The sequence below is a fragment of the Loxodonta africana genome, chromosome 3 (genome assembly GCF_030014295.1).
Source record: "Loxodonta africana isolate mLoxAfr1 chromosome 3, mLoxAfr1.hap2, whole genome shotgun sequence".
Classification (NCBI taxonomy): Eukaryota; Metazoa; Chordata; class Mammalia; order Proboscidea; family Elephantidae; genus Loxodonta; species Loxodonta africana.
Genome location: NC_087344.1, coordinates 50,621,170 through 50,638,233, shown reverse-complemented (window position 1 = coordinate 50,638,233; position 17,064 = coordinate 50,621,170). Strand labels below are relative to the sequence as shown.

Below are 17,064 nucleotides of genomic sequence, written 5' to 3'. Positions count from 1 at the left end.
CTTTCCAAGGAACTGGGGCCCAAGCAGACCCCAGGTCCCAGGGGCTGCCCCCATAAACCAAGGAGGCTAGGAACCTATTTTCTATGGAAGGAGGTGAAGAAAGGATTGCAGAGGACAGCAGGGAATGCCGCTCCCTCAGCAGATATGCTCAGGCCTTGGACAACAGCCAAAGGTGCAGCCAGTGGGGCCCAGCCCAGGTCTTCACCTGAGGTATTCTGGGATTTTCTGGGCTCCACAGATGGCTGGTTCTACAGAGAAGCTCTAACATTCTGGGGTATGTCTACTTCAAAGACCCTGTGGAGAGGGTGGCTTCCTCCACAAGGCCTCTCTCCTCAGTGACCTGCAGCAGAGAGGTCCCTGCTGGGGACCTGACAGCCCCACAGCCCTGGGGCCCGAACTGGAGGCCTGGAGCTGCGAGGGCTCCCACCTGAGCACCACGAAGCAGGTCTTCCAGTGTTCCTTGCCCAGGTAGGAGGTACCAGCCTTGTAATGCAACGTGCCTTCTTTGGTGATGGCGCCCTCGAGGGGTGAGAAGTGGCCGGGGACAGGGCCCAAGGACTCGTCCATGGGGTCCTCCCAGTGCACAAGCCCGTAGAAGCGCACGGTAACAGCAGATGCCTGGGGTAGGGGCAGTGGACAGAGCAGTGAGGTCTGGGCCAGGCAGGCGGCTGAGCCAGGGTCCGGCTCACTGATAGCCCAGGATCAGGAATGGTCACTGAGAAAGCAAGGATGTTTTAACCTCAGGATACACCCCAGTTGGAAGAGGGACAGGATTTGGGATTGGAGAGCCCTCCCAGGTGGGTGATTGAGAAATACCAAAGAATCTATTTGTAACACTTAATGCTAATACCAGGGCTGGCCAGCAGACGATTGCATCTCTGGGACTAGGTCCCTCCCTCCCAGGTTCTTACCTCACACTTAGATTCCTGGGCCACAAATTTAGCCAGGGCCAGCTTCTCCATGGTGGCATCGGTCAGGATGCTGGGGTAGGGTGGTTCCCGGCAGCCTTTGATCATGGCTGACTTCAAAGAAGCCAAAAAGAACCTGCATGTGGAGTGGGATTCACTGTCAGGCCTGGGGAGTCCCTACCCCACCCTCCACTGCACAGGGTGCAGTCCTGAGGGCTCTGGGTCTGGGAAGGCTGTAGAGATTCCAGGGAGGAACCTGGCTGAAGTCAATGCTCAGGGCAGGTGGGGCAATAATGTAGTAGCAGTCCATGGCCATTAAATGGTGACCTGGAAGGCCTAACCAGTCCCAATGGCGAAGGGGCCTTGGATTTTGGCACCGACAAAAGGCTGCAAAAAGTGGTGGCCAGCAGGACTTCTATGATGGGACCATGTGTCAGGCCTTCCCAGGACAACACGATCTTCTTGCACGTAATTTTCACATGTAAGCATCTGAGGGTACACTATGGCCCAGCTGCCCTACTGGGTAAGTCATGCCAGGCCCTTCCCTGTGGCTCATGGAGGGTCTGATGCCTTCTGGGTTAACCACAGGAGTCAAGGAGGCAGTGTGATTGTTCACTTTCCCGCCTCTCCGACCAGACTGCGGGTGCCAGGGAGAGCAGAGCTGTTCTCCATTTCTTTGTCTCCCACTTCCCATCTCCACCCCCGAGGGCAGGTATCCAGTCCTGTTGTGGCGGCAGGGAGTGACACTCACTCAGCCAGGGTCACGTCAGCTGTGTCCAGCAGAAACTGCTTCCTGCGGTTGGTGCACACTAGCTTCACCGTCTGCTGGTCAAGGCCAACCTGCCAGAGACCACATGCCCAGATGCACCCATGGCTCTGGCTACTGCTCGCAGAAGAGGGAGCCATGCCTGGTTGAGGGCTGGATGGGGCGGGGGGAGATGCACACTCAGGGGTCTCAGGAAGTAAAGCCCCAGAGGCCTGGGGCCCTGGCTTGAGTTGGGGAGGGGTGGTCAGAAATAATGCCAAGGAAGTGGCCTGCTCAAGCTTGGTCTCATTCCAGCACCGTGTGCAGAGGCTTCTCTGAGGGATAAGCTGGCATCAGCCCTAGGGACAAAGTCGGGGACATGCCTTGTTCTGCAGCTCTCGGCTTGGGTGGCCCGAGGAGCCCTGCCCTTCAGCGGGCACAAGTATGGAGCCTGAACTCACCGACACGTAGTCAAGTTCATTGTAAGAAACGGCTTCTTCCACCATGTATGGCTTCTCTGTGGCCCCTGAGAGAGGAGACCCCAATACCTATTACCCCCAAAATGGCCTCTTGTCCCTCCCCCTGTCCCATTTTCTGACAGGACCCTTCTCATCCTGAAAGCTGAAAGGACAGAGTAGGAGACTGGCATGGAGGGGAGGCCGTGGGCTCATGCCTTGGGCTGCTGGGACTGGCAACAGCTTCCTTGAGTGCGTTTCTGTGACCAGGCACAGGCAGCCGAGATGCTCAGAGGGTGTGGGGTGACTGGGGGAAGGGGTGGCAGGCAGTCTCATCCTCACCCCGTCCTCCCCTGGGGGCCACAGGTACCTTTGCGGAGCAGATAGACGTAGCAGTCTGTGAGCAGCACGTACAACAGCTGCAGGTTGCCCTCCATGTGCCCCGTGCTCATCTGGATCATCTGAGGGCCGAAGCAGAAGATAGTCAAGGCACAGGGGCTCCTGGCCCTGCCCTGGGAAGCAGGGCCCTTCTCAGCGAGCCGTCCTGCCTCCCCTCTGCTGGGCTCCTCTCTTAGAGGGCTCGTTCTTGAGTTCCTGGGACTTACTTTGAACAGCTGCTCTTCGTTTTCTCGAAACACATGGATCATCAGCAGGAGCAAGTGATTGTTGTCTACTCTGGGGGAGGGACAAGTGTGGGGAGGGGTCAGGTGGCACTGGGTGGGCGAGGCTCTGCCTTCCACCAGGAGCCCCAGTGAGGGAAGGAGATCACACCCCTTTCTGCCTCCCAACCCAGGAGAGGTCTTCCGGGAGTCGGTACTTAACTTCTTTGGGGTCCAGAGTCCCACTGTCCCCAGCTCCAAGGACTGGGAGTCACCCCCACCAGCTGCACAGATACTCTGCTCACCTGAACTCTGATGAGTGGATCATCTCAGAAGGGCTCCCCTGCCCTTCATCCACCCCAGAGTCCTCTGCGCTGCTCAGACACGGGCTAGGCTGGTCTTGCTTAAGCCGGCAGAGAGCCTCCTGGGTCCCAGGCTCTGGCTCACGCACCGGTCCCTTACTGACCAGTGACAACTGGGTCTCTAGTTCCTGGGTCTGCAGCTCCCGAGCCTCCCCCTGGGTGTTCTCTAAGGGTCGAGGTGCCTGTCCCTCTCCTCCTCCCTCCTCTTCTTGGCCAGCAGCCGCAGGGCTACCAGGAACATGTAGCGGTTGGCCAGGCCCTGCAGGGTCATGGTGGCCACCACCTGATGCAGCAGTGCTTGGACTCTCAATGGTAAAGCGGTAGAAGTCCATGGGGGCTGGAAGCCCCTCACTAAAGTCGCAAAATGGCGGCCTCTCCGGGGTATCCCCGGGAGAGCCGGTCCGAAAGGACTGGTCCGGGTGCTGTGCTTGGGAGTGCCAGGTGCTGGGGTCCAGCTGCCCATTGAGCTGGTCAATGACCTTACTCAGAGGCTGCCCCAGGCGCTCCATGGAGGTGTCCTTCATTGCAGGGATGAGCAGGCCCATGTGGCCGAGCTCTGCACACTCGCTGCTCTCAGCTGCACTGCTGGGCCCCTCACCCTCCTCCAGGGGCGAGGCCAGGGTAGTGTCTGATGAGTCCTGCCGGTGGCCTGGGCCATCCCCAGGCCTGCTGCATTTCTGCTGGGTGGAGGCTGGGTGTAGAGGACTTGCTTCCTCATCAGATTTGGTTTTCTTTTTCTTGCCAATTTTCTTCTTCTTGGTGACCCTAGGACAACAGCAATGGGGAGAGATTTAATATCTGAGTACTGAGGTACTGAGGGAAATTAGACAGGTTGGGTCAAAGAGATGATACTGGGCATGTAGCCTCAGGGAGCACAGTCAGAGAGTCAGTGGTCCTGGGCAGTGCTAGAAGGGAGGCCCCAGCCAGCGGGCAGAAGCGGCTCAGGCCCTGAGACAGGCGGGGGGCTGGGGAGCAGCACTAGGGAGGCAAGATGGCAGCAGCCGGAGGGATCCCAGGGCAGGTCCTATGGGATTCCAGCTAATGGGAACAACTGAGCTAGCTGTGCTTCATAACCACTAGGAAACAAAAGCACACCGTGGCTGGTCAGACCAATGGCCCCTTCCATTCAGCCCTTCCCTAGGATGTTTGTTGGCAATGGACCCTGTGCTGACCTCAGTGCCCATTAGCTATTATCATGGATACATCACCCAGAAATGTACTTTTCTGGGCCCAAACACCTGCCCCCCATTCTTTGGTTCCAAGTTGGCTGGAGTGGACTTGGCTAAGCTACCCAGGTCTGAACCAGTAAGGCTGCTCTGCACGAGAACCAGCCTGTGGTAGTAAGACTCCTAGCTCCAGTCTTGGGGAGCCACCTTTGCCCCTGGGCCAGTAAGCCTCCAGGAGGCTCAACAGTACACACACAGCCTCTCTTCCTGTTCACAGCAAAAAGTCCCAAGAGCTGGGCCCAGGCAAGTCAGGAGAAGGCTCTGGGCCAGGAGTTTCCTCCTCCTTTCCTTCTATGTCCCTGTGTCCCTGCTGACATGGTAGAGACTTTTCTTTCAAGGACCCGGGCTGAATTAGAATAAGTACAAATCACAGAAACTGTGCGCTAACTTCCAAGAACCCCCTTGGAAGGAAGGCCAGTCTGGAGAGGGTTTTCTGGTCCTGGATGGACAAATATCCCTGGCAGCCTGGACATGCCCTGGGAGCCAGCTGTGGTTGCTGCCGGTGCCACCTGTCCCAGGGCAGGGGCCTTATTTCCTTATACTCAAAGAGCTACAAAGGTGGGGGCTACTTCTCAGTCTCCAGGAGGATCCCTGACTGCCCACAGGGGAGTTCCAGTGTGTACTGAAGTAAAAAACCAGACTGGTAGTAGACAGGACACCCCCCAGCCCCCACTGACCTGATGACTTCGAGCTCGGTACAGGCCTCGGGCAGGTCCAGGGCTTGGGACTCCTCCTTCTCCAGGGAGGCGGTGTGCACAGGGGTGGTGTCAGAGGAGGACATGCCCTCTCCCTGGTCCTCATTGAAGGGGTTGTGGCGCTGGGTGGGACTCTTGGTGGAAGCCTTGCTGCTGGTCAGGTCTGAGGCCGTGGAGCGGGGGCCACTGACAGTGTCTGTGAGGTCTCCATCTGGGAGAGCAAGAACATGGGAGACAGCCCATCAGATACCATCTAGGGCCCCAGGCCCCCAAAGTCTACCTTAACTCAGGAGAGAGGCAGGTAGCCTTGTCTCAAGAGTGGAAGTCCCACCCAAGAGGAAGGAGGGTTGTGTTTAAGAGCAGCTTGGAGAAGTCACCATTGCTACCTGGGAGCCCTCGAGAGCTCACAAGAGATTTGACTGAGTTCGTGTTAAGAGCCCCAAGGTTAAGCAGCCTCTAGGCTAAGCCCCTCAGCGATGGTGAACTGCATGCCTCCAAGGGAGCTGGAATCCTCGAAGAGATGGGCCACACAGCTCTTAGGTTACCTGATAGCCAGCCTGCCAAAGATGTTAGAGGGGTACCTGGCAGCCCCTTAGCCCCACAGGCCACTGGCAGGGCTGAGAGATCCCCAAAGGCTCCTCTGAAGGGTCCCATGAAGAGGCAGATAAAGAGGAGGTCAAAGAAAGAGAACAGAAGGAAGAGAAGAGAGGTCAGAGAAAATGAGGGGTACAGAGTACGTCTGAGAGGATGGGGAGCCAAAGGAGTGAGAAGCATGGGGGAAGGGGCAGAAACAAGGACAGAGAAGAGAGAATGACCGACAGGACAGAGGCAGCAGGAACAAGATGCAAAGGGGAGATGAAAGGGGCACTGAATAGCTGCCCCAATAGATGCCTCGTGGGCCCTTCAGAGGCTGCTCTTCTCCCTGACATTCCACCAGCGCCCTCCAGGGGGGCAGGCGCAGGTGCCCTTTTAAGGGGGGTGCTGATAACTCAATTTTATTGTGTCCTCAGCTTGCCTCCATGTCCTCCCTGGGTCCCACCCTCACCATGACTCCATCCTCAGAAGGCAGGAGAGATGGTGCGGGAAGAGCTGCCTTCCCAGAGCGGAGCTGACTGAGTTGCTCCCTCCCCCACTACTCCTCCCTGTCCCAGGAGCAGGGCGGGAGAGGCTGAGGGCTGGGAAGAAAACCCCACAGGGCATTTCTCCGGCAGCAGATAGGAGATACCCCAGCAGAGAGCTGAGGCCTGGAGGGTGGAACAGCCTTGGTGAGGGCCAACGGCAAGGGACGCAGGACATTCACGTTCCATTTGCCAGTTTACACACGTCTTGCTGGCCATTAACTGCCCAGAGATGTGGCAAGCATGCTCCCTACAGCCCTGTTCAGAAGGGCACAACCTGCTGTCAACTTTTGCGTGGGCCTTAGAAGCCGCTGGGCAGCTGCCTGTTGACGCAGCACATTGTCCTTTTCTTTTCTTTTTTGGAAAATGTCTTGCTTTTTAAAAACATTTTTATTTTTTGTTGTTGTTGAGAATGTACACAACAGAACATACACCAATTCAACAATTTCTACATGTACAGTTCAGTGATGTTGATTACGTTTGTCAAGTTGTGCAGCCATTCTCACCCATTAACTAAACTCACTGCCCTCTAAGGTTCCTGTCTCATCTTTTGAGTTGCTGTTGTCAGTTTGAGCCCATATAGATGGCTGACACTGTTTTTTTTTTTGAGTATAGTCTTTTAATATAAGGACAAAGGAGGGGGCTAAAGGTGACTGCTAGCTTTGCTAGATAACACTGCAGCGATATATAAGGCTTTCTTAAGATTTCCTGGTTCCCCAGAGCCTTAGTTCTCAGCTGCAGAAAACCATACCCTTGGCCCCAAAGAGGGCCCTGCAAAGCCCCTGTTTTCACCTAGCCCTTATGAGTCTCCTCAGCATTTGCAGGTGCTCAAGGGAGGAGTCCTGAGACATGAGTAAGTAGATACCCTGTCGTGCTGGGTGTCCGGGCTAGAACAGCCACTCAGTCTGAAAATAAGCCAAGGACCATGGAAAGGTGGCCCCAATTCCCTACCCCTAGAGCCCTGCGCTTGGCGCTGCCCCCAAAACCCTGTTTTCCTTCAGGTCCAAGGAGAAGAAGACAAAGCCTTTTCAGGTGAGCTACCAGAGAGTGCTCAAGAATTCTCTGGTGCTTGAGAAATTTAGGAAGGCAGGAGACCTCTGCAGGGACAATTCTCCCCCTGCCCCAGGGCTCAGCCCTGCCCCAGCAAGCAGTGCAACATGGGCTGTTAGTTCTCAGGCCATAGGGAGCTCTGGAGGGCTGCAGAGGGAGGTCAGGCCTGCTTGTCATGTGACTACAACAAGCAGGAAGTAGCTGGGTCAGGAGGAGGGTTAGTTGTTAGAATCAGAGGGGGAAAAAAAAAAAATCAATGCCCAGCATGTGTGCTGCAAGGAGAGAGGCTAAGGGAATAAACGATGTTATGATGGAATTCTGGATTCCTAGCTAATCTGAACATAGGATTCTTCAACACTACTCTCTTGGCTAAATGAAGTTAACTGATTTTTCCCGATGCCATAACTTGTTTCCCCCAAAGTTAAGCTATTCTATACTCACAGTGCTTGGGAAAAAATCACCTGTCATCCATTACTCAGAGCTCCCAGTGCTAAGAAGGAGGCAGCCAGCTCCAGGCAGCGGGACAGCCGTCTGTTCCTCACCCTCCCACCGGGTGAGATAGCTGGCACCTCCCGCTTCATGAGGCTCGACTGGTCCACAGAACAAGAGGCGTTTCAGTAAAGAGGATCTGGTTATAGCCTCAGATTCAAGGTGGAGGCATGAACCTTCTCAGAAGCATGCCCTTCGCGTGGAGTAAACATGGACACCTGGTAAATGGCTTTGTGAACGTACACAAGCCCAGAAGTGGGGATGCAGGCAAGGAAACGCCCAAGCATGGCTGCTGCCCCGTGGACAGAGCAGCAGGCTCACAGATTTATCGTAATCTGCCTTAAAACCTCAAAGAGAATCTCCCCGTTGGAAGTTTCAGCTGTGCCTGGGCAATTCCCCTCAGCTGGACTTCAGTCTCTTTCAAAAATACTAGAGAGGAAACCATCCTGAATGGACTGAAAGAACCAAGAACCAAGCCCTCTGTCTTTGCTTTTTGATGCTTCTGGCACAGAAGCTTGTCTGACCTGAAGGAATTGACAACCCACATGTGAAAGGCATGGTTTCCCAGGCTCACTCGCTGGATTGGACCACTAGGGCACCCACCGAATGTGTCCCTACCCACCTCCACTGCATCAACTGGCATCAGAATCAGGAAGGGTGATCCGCATGTCCCCCGAAAGGCAGTCGCTTAGTGACTCCACAGGCTGCTGCCTAAAAGCAGCTGTCCTGCACCTGGAGAGGGGATTTGCCTGGAGCTAAACTGGGGCAAGTGCTCCCACCGCAGAATTCCATCTATCAGAACACCAGACTGGGCTTTAGTAGGCTCATTGGCATTATTATAAATAACAAGGAGCTGATTTTGAAACATGCAGCAAGCTTGGCATGGAAATGTCGCAAAACAGGAAGAGAGGGTAAACAGCGGACTCTGTCCCACCTTCCCAGTCTGTGCTGGGTACAGACGGCACTGCTGGAAACACATCTCCAAAATCATAATCTATAAAAATGAGGGACAAAACTGAAGATTAGAAACACAGGCAGTGGAAGGCCATGGAAGGTAGGGGCAATGGGGTGGGCAATGTGGGGAGAGGACGAGAGGAAAAATTCAACTTTCTACATTTGTTCTACCAACCTCAGGAGAGCTTATTAGGACCGCAGCCGGTCTCAGCTCAGGCACTGGCCCAGGAACCTCCAACCAGCTAGCAAGACCTCTGGGGCAATCCCTTTCCAAACCCAGGACTTGGCTCTGGCAGAGAAGAACCTTGGCATCCTTGTACCTAACCTCGTTTTCTACTCCTTTCCTTTCCTCCCTCTGTACTCCGGCAGGGTAACAAGACCCTGCTCCAGCAGCTCCACTTGTAGAATCTCTAATTGCTAAGATGAGGGGGACTACAAGGTCTCAGTGCTGAGGCAATTCTAGGGAGCCCTGGAGGCTGAACTTGGAAGTGAGGTTGGGTGAAGTAGATGACGAGGTCTACTTTCCCACGTGGGATGAAGGTGAGAAAACAGCCCGTTTTATAAATGAACATGACCTAAGGTTTGAAAGAAACCAGCTTGTTCTAATAAGTGGTTTGGTCAACCCAACACAATGAGCTCTAGACTTGATAACATTCTTTTTCAGGTCCCTGATGCCATGGGAACAATCATCTCTAACACGTTGGCAAGTACAGGAGGAACTCCAAAAAAACTGGATGGACAGATGAGAAATTGTGGCAAGTTTTTCCCTAAACTTTTGACCTGCCTGGCTCTGTCTTCTCTTTTTTGGGGTTGCTTAGCCTCTTTTTACCTAGAATCTAGGGTAGGACAACCTCCCCAAAGCAGGCAACTCTCATCCTGCATACTGCCAATTCCTTCTTGCTCAGAAAACTGCCCCTGGGCATATGACCATAGCCTTCTGGAAAAGGGTCTGTTGTTGGTAGCTGCCATCCAATCAGCCCCCTGACTCATGGCCACCCCCATGCACAACAGGACCAGACTGTTATGCTCCGTAGGATTTTCACTGGCTAGTTTGCAGAAGCAGATAGTCAGGCCTTTCTTCCTAGTTGTCTTAGTCTGGAAACTCTGCTGAAATCTAGTCAGGATCATGGCAACACGCTAGCCTCCACTGACAGATAGGTGGTACGTGCACATGAAGTGCACTGCCCAGGAATTGAATCTGGGTCTCCCACATGAAAGGCAAGAACTACTGCTGCCCCAGAAAAGGGTCTAACACCCATAAAATATCATTTTGGCTATTTGTCCCTAGAATCAGTTTTTCAGCCACCACAAGGACTCTGAGGAAATGAAGACCAGGGAAATGGCTGCCCCGTTTAATTTCAGATTTCAACCACCAAACCAAAACAAGCAACAGAAGACGTCACCCGGCCATACTAGGCAGCTCCAAACTCAGTTGCACAGCAGAGGCTAGGCTCCTCTCTGCCCCTGGCCCACTTACCCTCACTGGATGGGGCAATTGCACTGTCGTCCCACTCCAGGTTGGTGGATGTGACAGAGTTGAAGGAGTTGAGGGACAGGCTGTCTGAGCCATGGACTGAGCTAGGAAGGCGGTCTTCAAAGTCCAGCAGGTACTGAGGTTTATAGTAGTCAGGCATGTAGGGGGCCAGGTCCAAGTAAGGGGCATCCTGAGGAAAGAGCGGGAAAGGGACGATAGGTGGGAGGCCCCAGGTGGTCTTCCACAGGCAGCTGGACTCCACCCAGCCACGGATGCCTGTGTCATATCCTCCTGTGCTATTTTCTCTTTGGGAAATCAAGGAGCTTAATTAAGGTAGGGAATTCTGAAATAAGCTCCTAGAAAGAGTAATTTGAGTGGTTCTGGCTCTTAAAGTTGCGAGCTTCAGGTTTTTAAAGTTGCGAGATGACAGAGCTATCAGAACCCAACTATAAGCTGTGCCCTCTGACACCTCCTCAATCTTTTACTATTAGAGTCACTCGTTTTCTTTAGTTACTACTAGTAGCCAAATTTCTTCTTCAGTCTATGTTGTTGGGGTAGGGACCAAGGAAGTTGATTTATTAGGATGGGGCAGCTGCATGTATCTTGACGAGCCTGAGTCTGAGGCACTTTGGAGCCTCATTAGCTCTTTCTGGGCCAACGTCACATTCTACAGTGTGTGGAAGTGAGGGACCTGAGAGCTTGAAGACAGTGGCCAAGAGCATGCCAACTGGGGAGCAGAATCCCAGTAAGCACAGGGATGAACGCCTGTCTAACACTCAACATGAACTTCAGTGCTAAAACACTCCAAGCAATGTGGCTTTTCTCCGAGTTGGGATAAACAGACAGAAAGAGGCCACGTGGAACCAGGAATTCTGGCCAAAAATAAGCCAAAGAGAATCACCATCCTTCATTCACTTCCACTATTCAGACCCTGAAACCGTTCCCCAACCTGGACAAACAGGGCCTCGCTCCTGCTCAGTTATACTCAACAAGTTCTCTGAGAGGGACTTAAAAAATGAGACCGCCCACCCACACTGCCCTCTCCTCCTGCTCCCACAAGCAGTGCAGCCATGGTGCCTCACCAGATCCAGGTCGAACCGAATGAACTCCAGCCCAGACACCAAGGTCAGGAAGAGTGTCAGGTGATCATGGCTGCAGACCAGGGCGTTCCTGTGAGACACGAGGAGGGATGATGGGGGTTCTGGGTCTGGTTACCAGTTTGGCCCAACCTCACCATGTTGAAATTTGACATGTGACATCCCCGTTCCTGGACGTCACCCATCCCTTTCCAGCATTCTCCCATTGGGGAGAGTGCTGTAGAGCTGCACTGCCTGTGTTCAGACATGGAGCCTGTAGCATAAGGCTCACCAGGCTCTCGGCAGCTGCTATACTCTATCCCTGCGGCAACCCCAGGAAAGGTCGTGCCAAAGGAGATGTGTGCATTCTAGACTGCTCTGAGGCCTGGTTGAAGGATCGGACAGAGAGAGCACCAACTGCTACATAGTGCCTAGGGGAAACACCAGTTCTTCTGGCAAAAGCTGTCATACCGGTTGGTAAGGTTCCAATGGCTCTTTGGCCATTGCTGACGTGTCCTCAGCATGCAAGGCCAGGCTGGGCCACTGATGGGGCACACTGTGAGATATGCATGCTACAAGAGTCTCTGGGATGAGACTCTAAAGGGACCTCTAAGCTACGTGAGACAGCCTGTTCCGGGCACTCACTTGACATAGTACTTATGCAGCAGGCCCAGATTCTCCTGGAACAGCCGCAGGTAGCTCTCCAACGAGTTCTCGTTGAGAGCCAGGTACAGCCAGGCCCGGCCTGCAAACAAAGGGCAGAGTAACTGGAAGGAAGGTGGTCGGGGTGCTGGCTTTTTGCCAAGGGCAGAAAGGAAAGAAAGAGCGGCAAGGGGACCAAGGACTCAGCAGCCTTCTCACTTGATGGAGTACCACAAGCCCTGAAATCTTTATTTTCCCAGCCAGACCCCAGCCTGCAGCTGGCCAGGACACTCTGATGAAGGCAGTGCAAACTTCAGATGGGTCGAGAAGAGCAATGAGTCCTCATGGATCTTGTAGACTAGCATTCATCCCAGCTCAGGGAGAAATGGGAGGCCACATCATGTGCTCACACTGGAATTTGATAGAGTCCAGTTCTCTTCACCATCTCTGGCTCCCCTCCACCCCATCACTAACGCACCAACAAACTCTCACATACTGGGAGAAGAGGGTGCTGGCATTTTGACACCCCAATGCCACTGGAAACCATGAGGCTATCGGTTTTCCAGGGCTAACTCTGAGGCCAAACCCAAGCCCAGGGCTGCTCCCTTCCCCAGCGACCCCCTGTGGCTACTCACTGCGCCCCAGGTTGGTGGCCACGTGCTGCAGCACCTCAATCTGTTTGATGGCCTCTCTCCGGGTGAAATGCACCACGAGCACCCAGTAGCCAGATGAGAGGTCCTGTAGTCTGAGAAAATAGGACAGGAGCTGCTCTGAGCCAAAGGGGGCCACAGTGGGAACGTGCAGGAAGTTGGTCCCCCACCTTCATGTCAGTAGTGGGCTCAGGGCTGAAAGCAAGGCCCTTCCAGACCCCATAGGCAACCACCACGCCTTCAGAGCACCCTTTCATTCATTACTGATTCTCTCCCTAATCATTTATGCCTGCCCAGATACAATTCGGAAACCCTGGTGGTGTAGTGGAAGTGCTCTGGCTGCTGACCAAAAGGTCGGCAGTTTGAATCCACCAAGTGCTCCTTGGAAACTCTATAGGGCAGATCTACTCTGTCCTATAGGGTCGCTATGAGTCGGAATCCACTCGACAGCAATGGAGGATCAGAGACAATTTACCAGGATACCTGCAGAGAACCTGCAGCCCACTTGAATGAGACAAATCCCTTTCTGCCAATGGAAAGATGAACTAAAAGGTGGACAAGGTTGAGGCATTTATCCTGGCAGCCACTCAGGCCCTGGTTGTGCTCTATTGTACACTACCATCCTCTCCAGAAATGAGCTCCATCTTACCCGTAGAGCAGGGCATGGTCCAAGTGCTCACATAGACGCTGCAAAACCTTATCATGGTTCCGGATGGCTGGGGTCTCATCCTCACAGGCAGCAAAGTAGCTCTGAAGCTGAAAGACAAAAAAACAGCACTCCAAATTAGAAATGGAGGAAGAGGAGGGCTACAGAAGCTCTACAATCACGGTAGCTGGGAAAACCGCAGCCAAATGATGCGTCTGTGATGACCAGTTGGGAAGTCTACCTCGAGCTCCCCTGTACCGGCTGCTTGTGTTATATTGGAGGTTCCAGAAGGCAAAAGCTGTGTCCTTGTAGCCTGGCCCCCAAGAAGCACTCACAAAGGGCTTTGCATGGTGACAACTTGATGATGCTGAGCAGTCAGGTGGCACCCGGCCTGGGGCCAGGGTCCCACAACTCCTGGGGACATTACATCCAGTGCTGCCTATATCAGTGGCACCTGCTGGTGCCCAGTGTGAGTGTCCCTCATCCCAGAGTTGTGCAACACAGTGCAGCAGCCCCTCTGCACATGCTAAGGGCTGATGGGCAGGGCCACCTGCTCCCACAGCCTTCCTGCCAGCAGCTGACATGGAATATCGGGTTTGCCTGAGGATCCAGGCAAGGCCAGATACGGATCCGGGTGGATGCCAGGCTCAGTAGAGCCCTATACCACGAAGGACATTGTTCCCAGGCTGGGCTGATAAAAGGTGATCTGCAGAGTAGGTAAGATGACAGCAGCACAGAGTATACACCCTAAGGCTGGTGGAGACAAGGGCAGCTCTGTTAGCTTAATTAAGGCAAAGAAAGTCCAGATACTCGGACGGAGTTCTCTGTCATTGCAGTGAAGGAGGCAGGGGCCACTTTCAAGTAAAGCCTTAGGAGAAAAGTCTTCAACTTCACATAGGCTTATTTCTTGTCTGCTGTCACCCTTCTGACGTCAGAAGGGCGGAGGACATGAAAAAAGAGCACAGATGTCAGTACACTGCTCCCAGGTCTAAGCTCTCAGGGCTGGAAGCAGGTATAAAAGGGCGGTAGCAGGCAAGATACATCGACCACGCCAACAAGCCCGTGGTCCTGGAGAGAAGCCAACCACTCAGCAACGCCCACAACAAAAACAGCCTCTCTGCTCTGGGGCCCAGGGCAAAGCCCAGCAGCCCTGCCGGGGACAGACCCCTCAGTCTTGCAGCCGAGAGACAGGCAAGTCAGAGCACCAGGAGGAAAGGTTTCCAGAAAAAGAGCGGTAAACCTAACAATTCACACGATTCCCTCTCAGCAGTGACCAAAGGCGTTCTCACAGATTTCAGCATTAAGAACTACAACCTCCATGTCAAGCTTTTTTAAAATTTTAAAAAGTACATTGGAGAACAGAGTCTTAGACAGATGCTAGAGCTGGAAGTGTCCTTAGAGATCTAGTCCAATTGACTCATTAAAAGGCAACAAAGAGACTTACTCATTTTCTTGATTATAAAAGTAGCCATCCCCACCAGACACTTGGAAAACAGAAACGCATCCATGCATTCATTCGTTCGTAAACAGAGAGGGTGCCTAAGGCCAAGAAAGGTTAAATCCCTCACTACAATTGTTAGGTCGGTGATGGAGCCGTGGCTAGAGCCCAGGCCCCTTTCTTAGGCCAAGATACTGTTAAAAAAAAAAAGTCTGAAAACCACATTTGCTGATTGCATAAAGTATAAAAACCTCCTGTTCCCTATACTTCACTGTCAAAGCTTGGAGTGTATCCTCCCAACTCCTCCTGCACGCTCAGACATACTTTTTATAGAAAAGTAAAATGGGATCACGCTGTACTCATTATTCTGAAACTTGCCTTTTCTTTAACAGCACATCAGGCGTGTATTTCCGTATCATTACATACAGATCTACTGTGTCCTTTTTAACACTCGAATCATATTCTAAAATATGAATGCACCATGCTTTAAGCATCCCCTTCTTGTTATAGATTTATGTCTCCAATTCTTTGATATTACACACCATCATAATGAATATCCCTGCATTCCTGTGTGGCTATTTCTATAGGATAAGTGCTTAGAAGAACTGCTGAGTTGAAGGACATGCACATTTACAATTTGCCTGGGCCCTAACATTTACCCTTCTAAAATGTTAGATCAATTTACAGTCCCACCACCCTGGATATAATTCTTGCCAATATGATTGGTAAAAAACCAGACCTAATAAAGTTGTATTTCCCTGATTACTAGTGCATTTGAACATCTTTCTTAGCCATTTGCATTTCTTATTCTATGAGTTGCCTATTCATAACTGGACCAGTCTTCCATTGGCTGCTTGTCTTTTTCTTATTGATTTATTGGGGCTCTTTGTTCGTTAAGGATTTAACTATTTGATGCCATGTGTTATCACTTTTCCCCAGTGTCAATTGACCTTTAAACTTTGCTTCTGGTGTCTTTTCCTTATTCAGAAATTCTTATTTTTTATGTGGTCAAATCTGTCAATCTTTTCCTTTATAGCTTCTCATTTTTCCCAGTCTAGTATTATAAAAATACCTTTTTTTAAAAAATAGTTTTAGGTTTTTTTTTTTTTTTTAATGTTTACATATGGCATGAGGTAAGGATCCAGTTTTATTATTTTCTGGATGGCTAACCTGTTTTCCTCAGAATTATTAATAGTCTAGCCTCTCCCCTACTGATTTAAGACTTAATATACCACATTTTCTAGATTTCTTTGTACTATTGGTCTATTGTCTATTCCTATGCCAGTTCCCCACTTGTAATTATTTTCTTTCTTTCTTCTTCTTCTTCTTCTTTTTTTTTTTTTTGCTTTCCTTTTAAGAAACTTTCGAGTCAGAATAGGCCACATAAATCAGAGACTACATCAGCCTGAGACCAGATGACTGCCATGACAGGGAGCACAACAGAGAATCCCTAAAGGAGCAGGGGAGCAGTGGGATGCAGACCTCAAATTCTCATAAAAAGACCAGACTTAATGGTCTGACTGAGACTGGAGGGACCCTGGAGGTCATGGTCCCCAGACCTTCTGTTAGCCCAAGACAGGAACCATTTCTGAAGCCAACTCTTCAGACAGGGATTGGACTAGACCACAAGACAGAAAATGATACTGGTGAGTGGGTTTCTTGGATCAAGTAGACACATGAGACTATGTGTGCAGTTCCTGTCTGGAGGGGAGGTGTGAAGGCCGAGGGGGACAGAAGATGATTGAATGGACACAGAAATGTGGGGTGGAGAGATGAAGTGTGCTGTCTCATTAGGTAGAGAGCCACTAGGGGTAGATAGCAAGGTGTATATAAGGTTTTGTATGAGAGACTGACTTGATTTGTAAACTTTCACTTAAAGCCCAATAAAAATTAAAAAAAAAAAAATTTTTTTTTGGTGAAAATATACACAACAAAACATACACCAATTCAACAATTTCTACATGTACAGTTCAATATTTGTTACATTCTTCAACTGGTGCCACCTTTCTCGATATCCTTTTCCACAGTATTTCACCACCATTAACATAAACTCACTGCCCCCTAAGCTTCTCATCTAAACTTTCGAGTCACTGTTGTCAATTTGATCATGTATACATACGATTCTTTAAAAGAACATAATACTCAAGGCAAACATTCTTTACTAATTAAACTATTATTTGGTTTAAAAATGACTTCAGGTGATAGTTTTGGTTTAAAGGTTAAAGATTTCCTCAGGATAATATCTTCGTGTGGGGGGGGCGGGGGGTGGTCATCTAGCTTTAGTGGATCCAGAAAGTCTGGATTTCATGAGAATTTGAAATTCTGTTCCTCTTTTTCGTCAGGATTCTTCCACACAACTTTTGATCAAAATGTTCAGTAATGGTAGCCAGGCACCATCTAGTTCTGGTCTCATGGCAAAGGAGGCAGTTGTTCACGGAGGCAATTAGACATCTTCCTCTGACTCCTGACTCTCCCTCCTCTGCTGCTCCAGGAGACTAGTGATCAATTGTTGTACGTTGGATGGCCACTCACAGGTT

At 51.5% G+C, this 17,064-nt stretch overlaps 1 protein-coding gene across 2 annotated transcripts in view; it reads right to left on the bottom strand.

The window, feature by feature from the left end:
* The window catches only part of PLEKHM2 (pleckstrin homology and RUN domain containing M2), a 42,839-nt gene that overhangs the window by 3,286 nt on the left and 22,489 nt on the right, over positions 1-17,064 (bottom strand). Inside the window, exons 2-15 of one of the 2 annotated variants that reach the window (XM_064281333.1) lie at positions 13,093-13,199; positions 12,429-12,538; positions 11,797-11,896; positions 11,158-11,245; positions 10,079-10,265; positions 8,582-8,641; positions 4,973-5,201; positions 3,013-3,834; positions 2,714-2,783; positions 2,479-2,569; positions 2,115-2,179; positions 1,660-1,748; positions 912-1,044; positions 428-618 (exon numbers count right to left, since the gene is read on the bottom strand). In XM_064281333.1, the coding sequence (XP_064137403.1) occupies positions 428-618; positions 912-1,044; positions 1,660-1,748; positions 2,115-2,179; positions 2,479-2,569; positions 2,714-2,783; positions 3,013-3,834; positions 4,973-5,201; positions 8,582-8,641; positions 10,079-10,265; positions 11,158-11,245; positions 11,797-11,896; positions 12,429-12,538; positions 13,093-13,199 (2,342 nt within the window). The remainder of the gene's footprint in view (positions 1-427; positions 619-911; positions 1,045-1,659; positions 1,749-2,114; positions 2,180-2,478; positions 2,570-2,713; positions 2,784-3,012; positions 3,835-4,972; positions 5,202-8,581; positions 8,642-10,078; positions 10,266-11,157; positions 11,246-11,796; positions 11,897-12,428; positions 12,539-13,092; positions 13,200-17,064) is intronic. The other variant, XM_023552035.2, reaches the window with a different exon arrangement.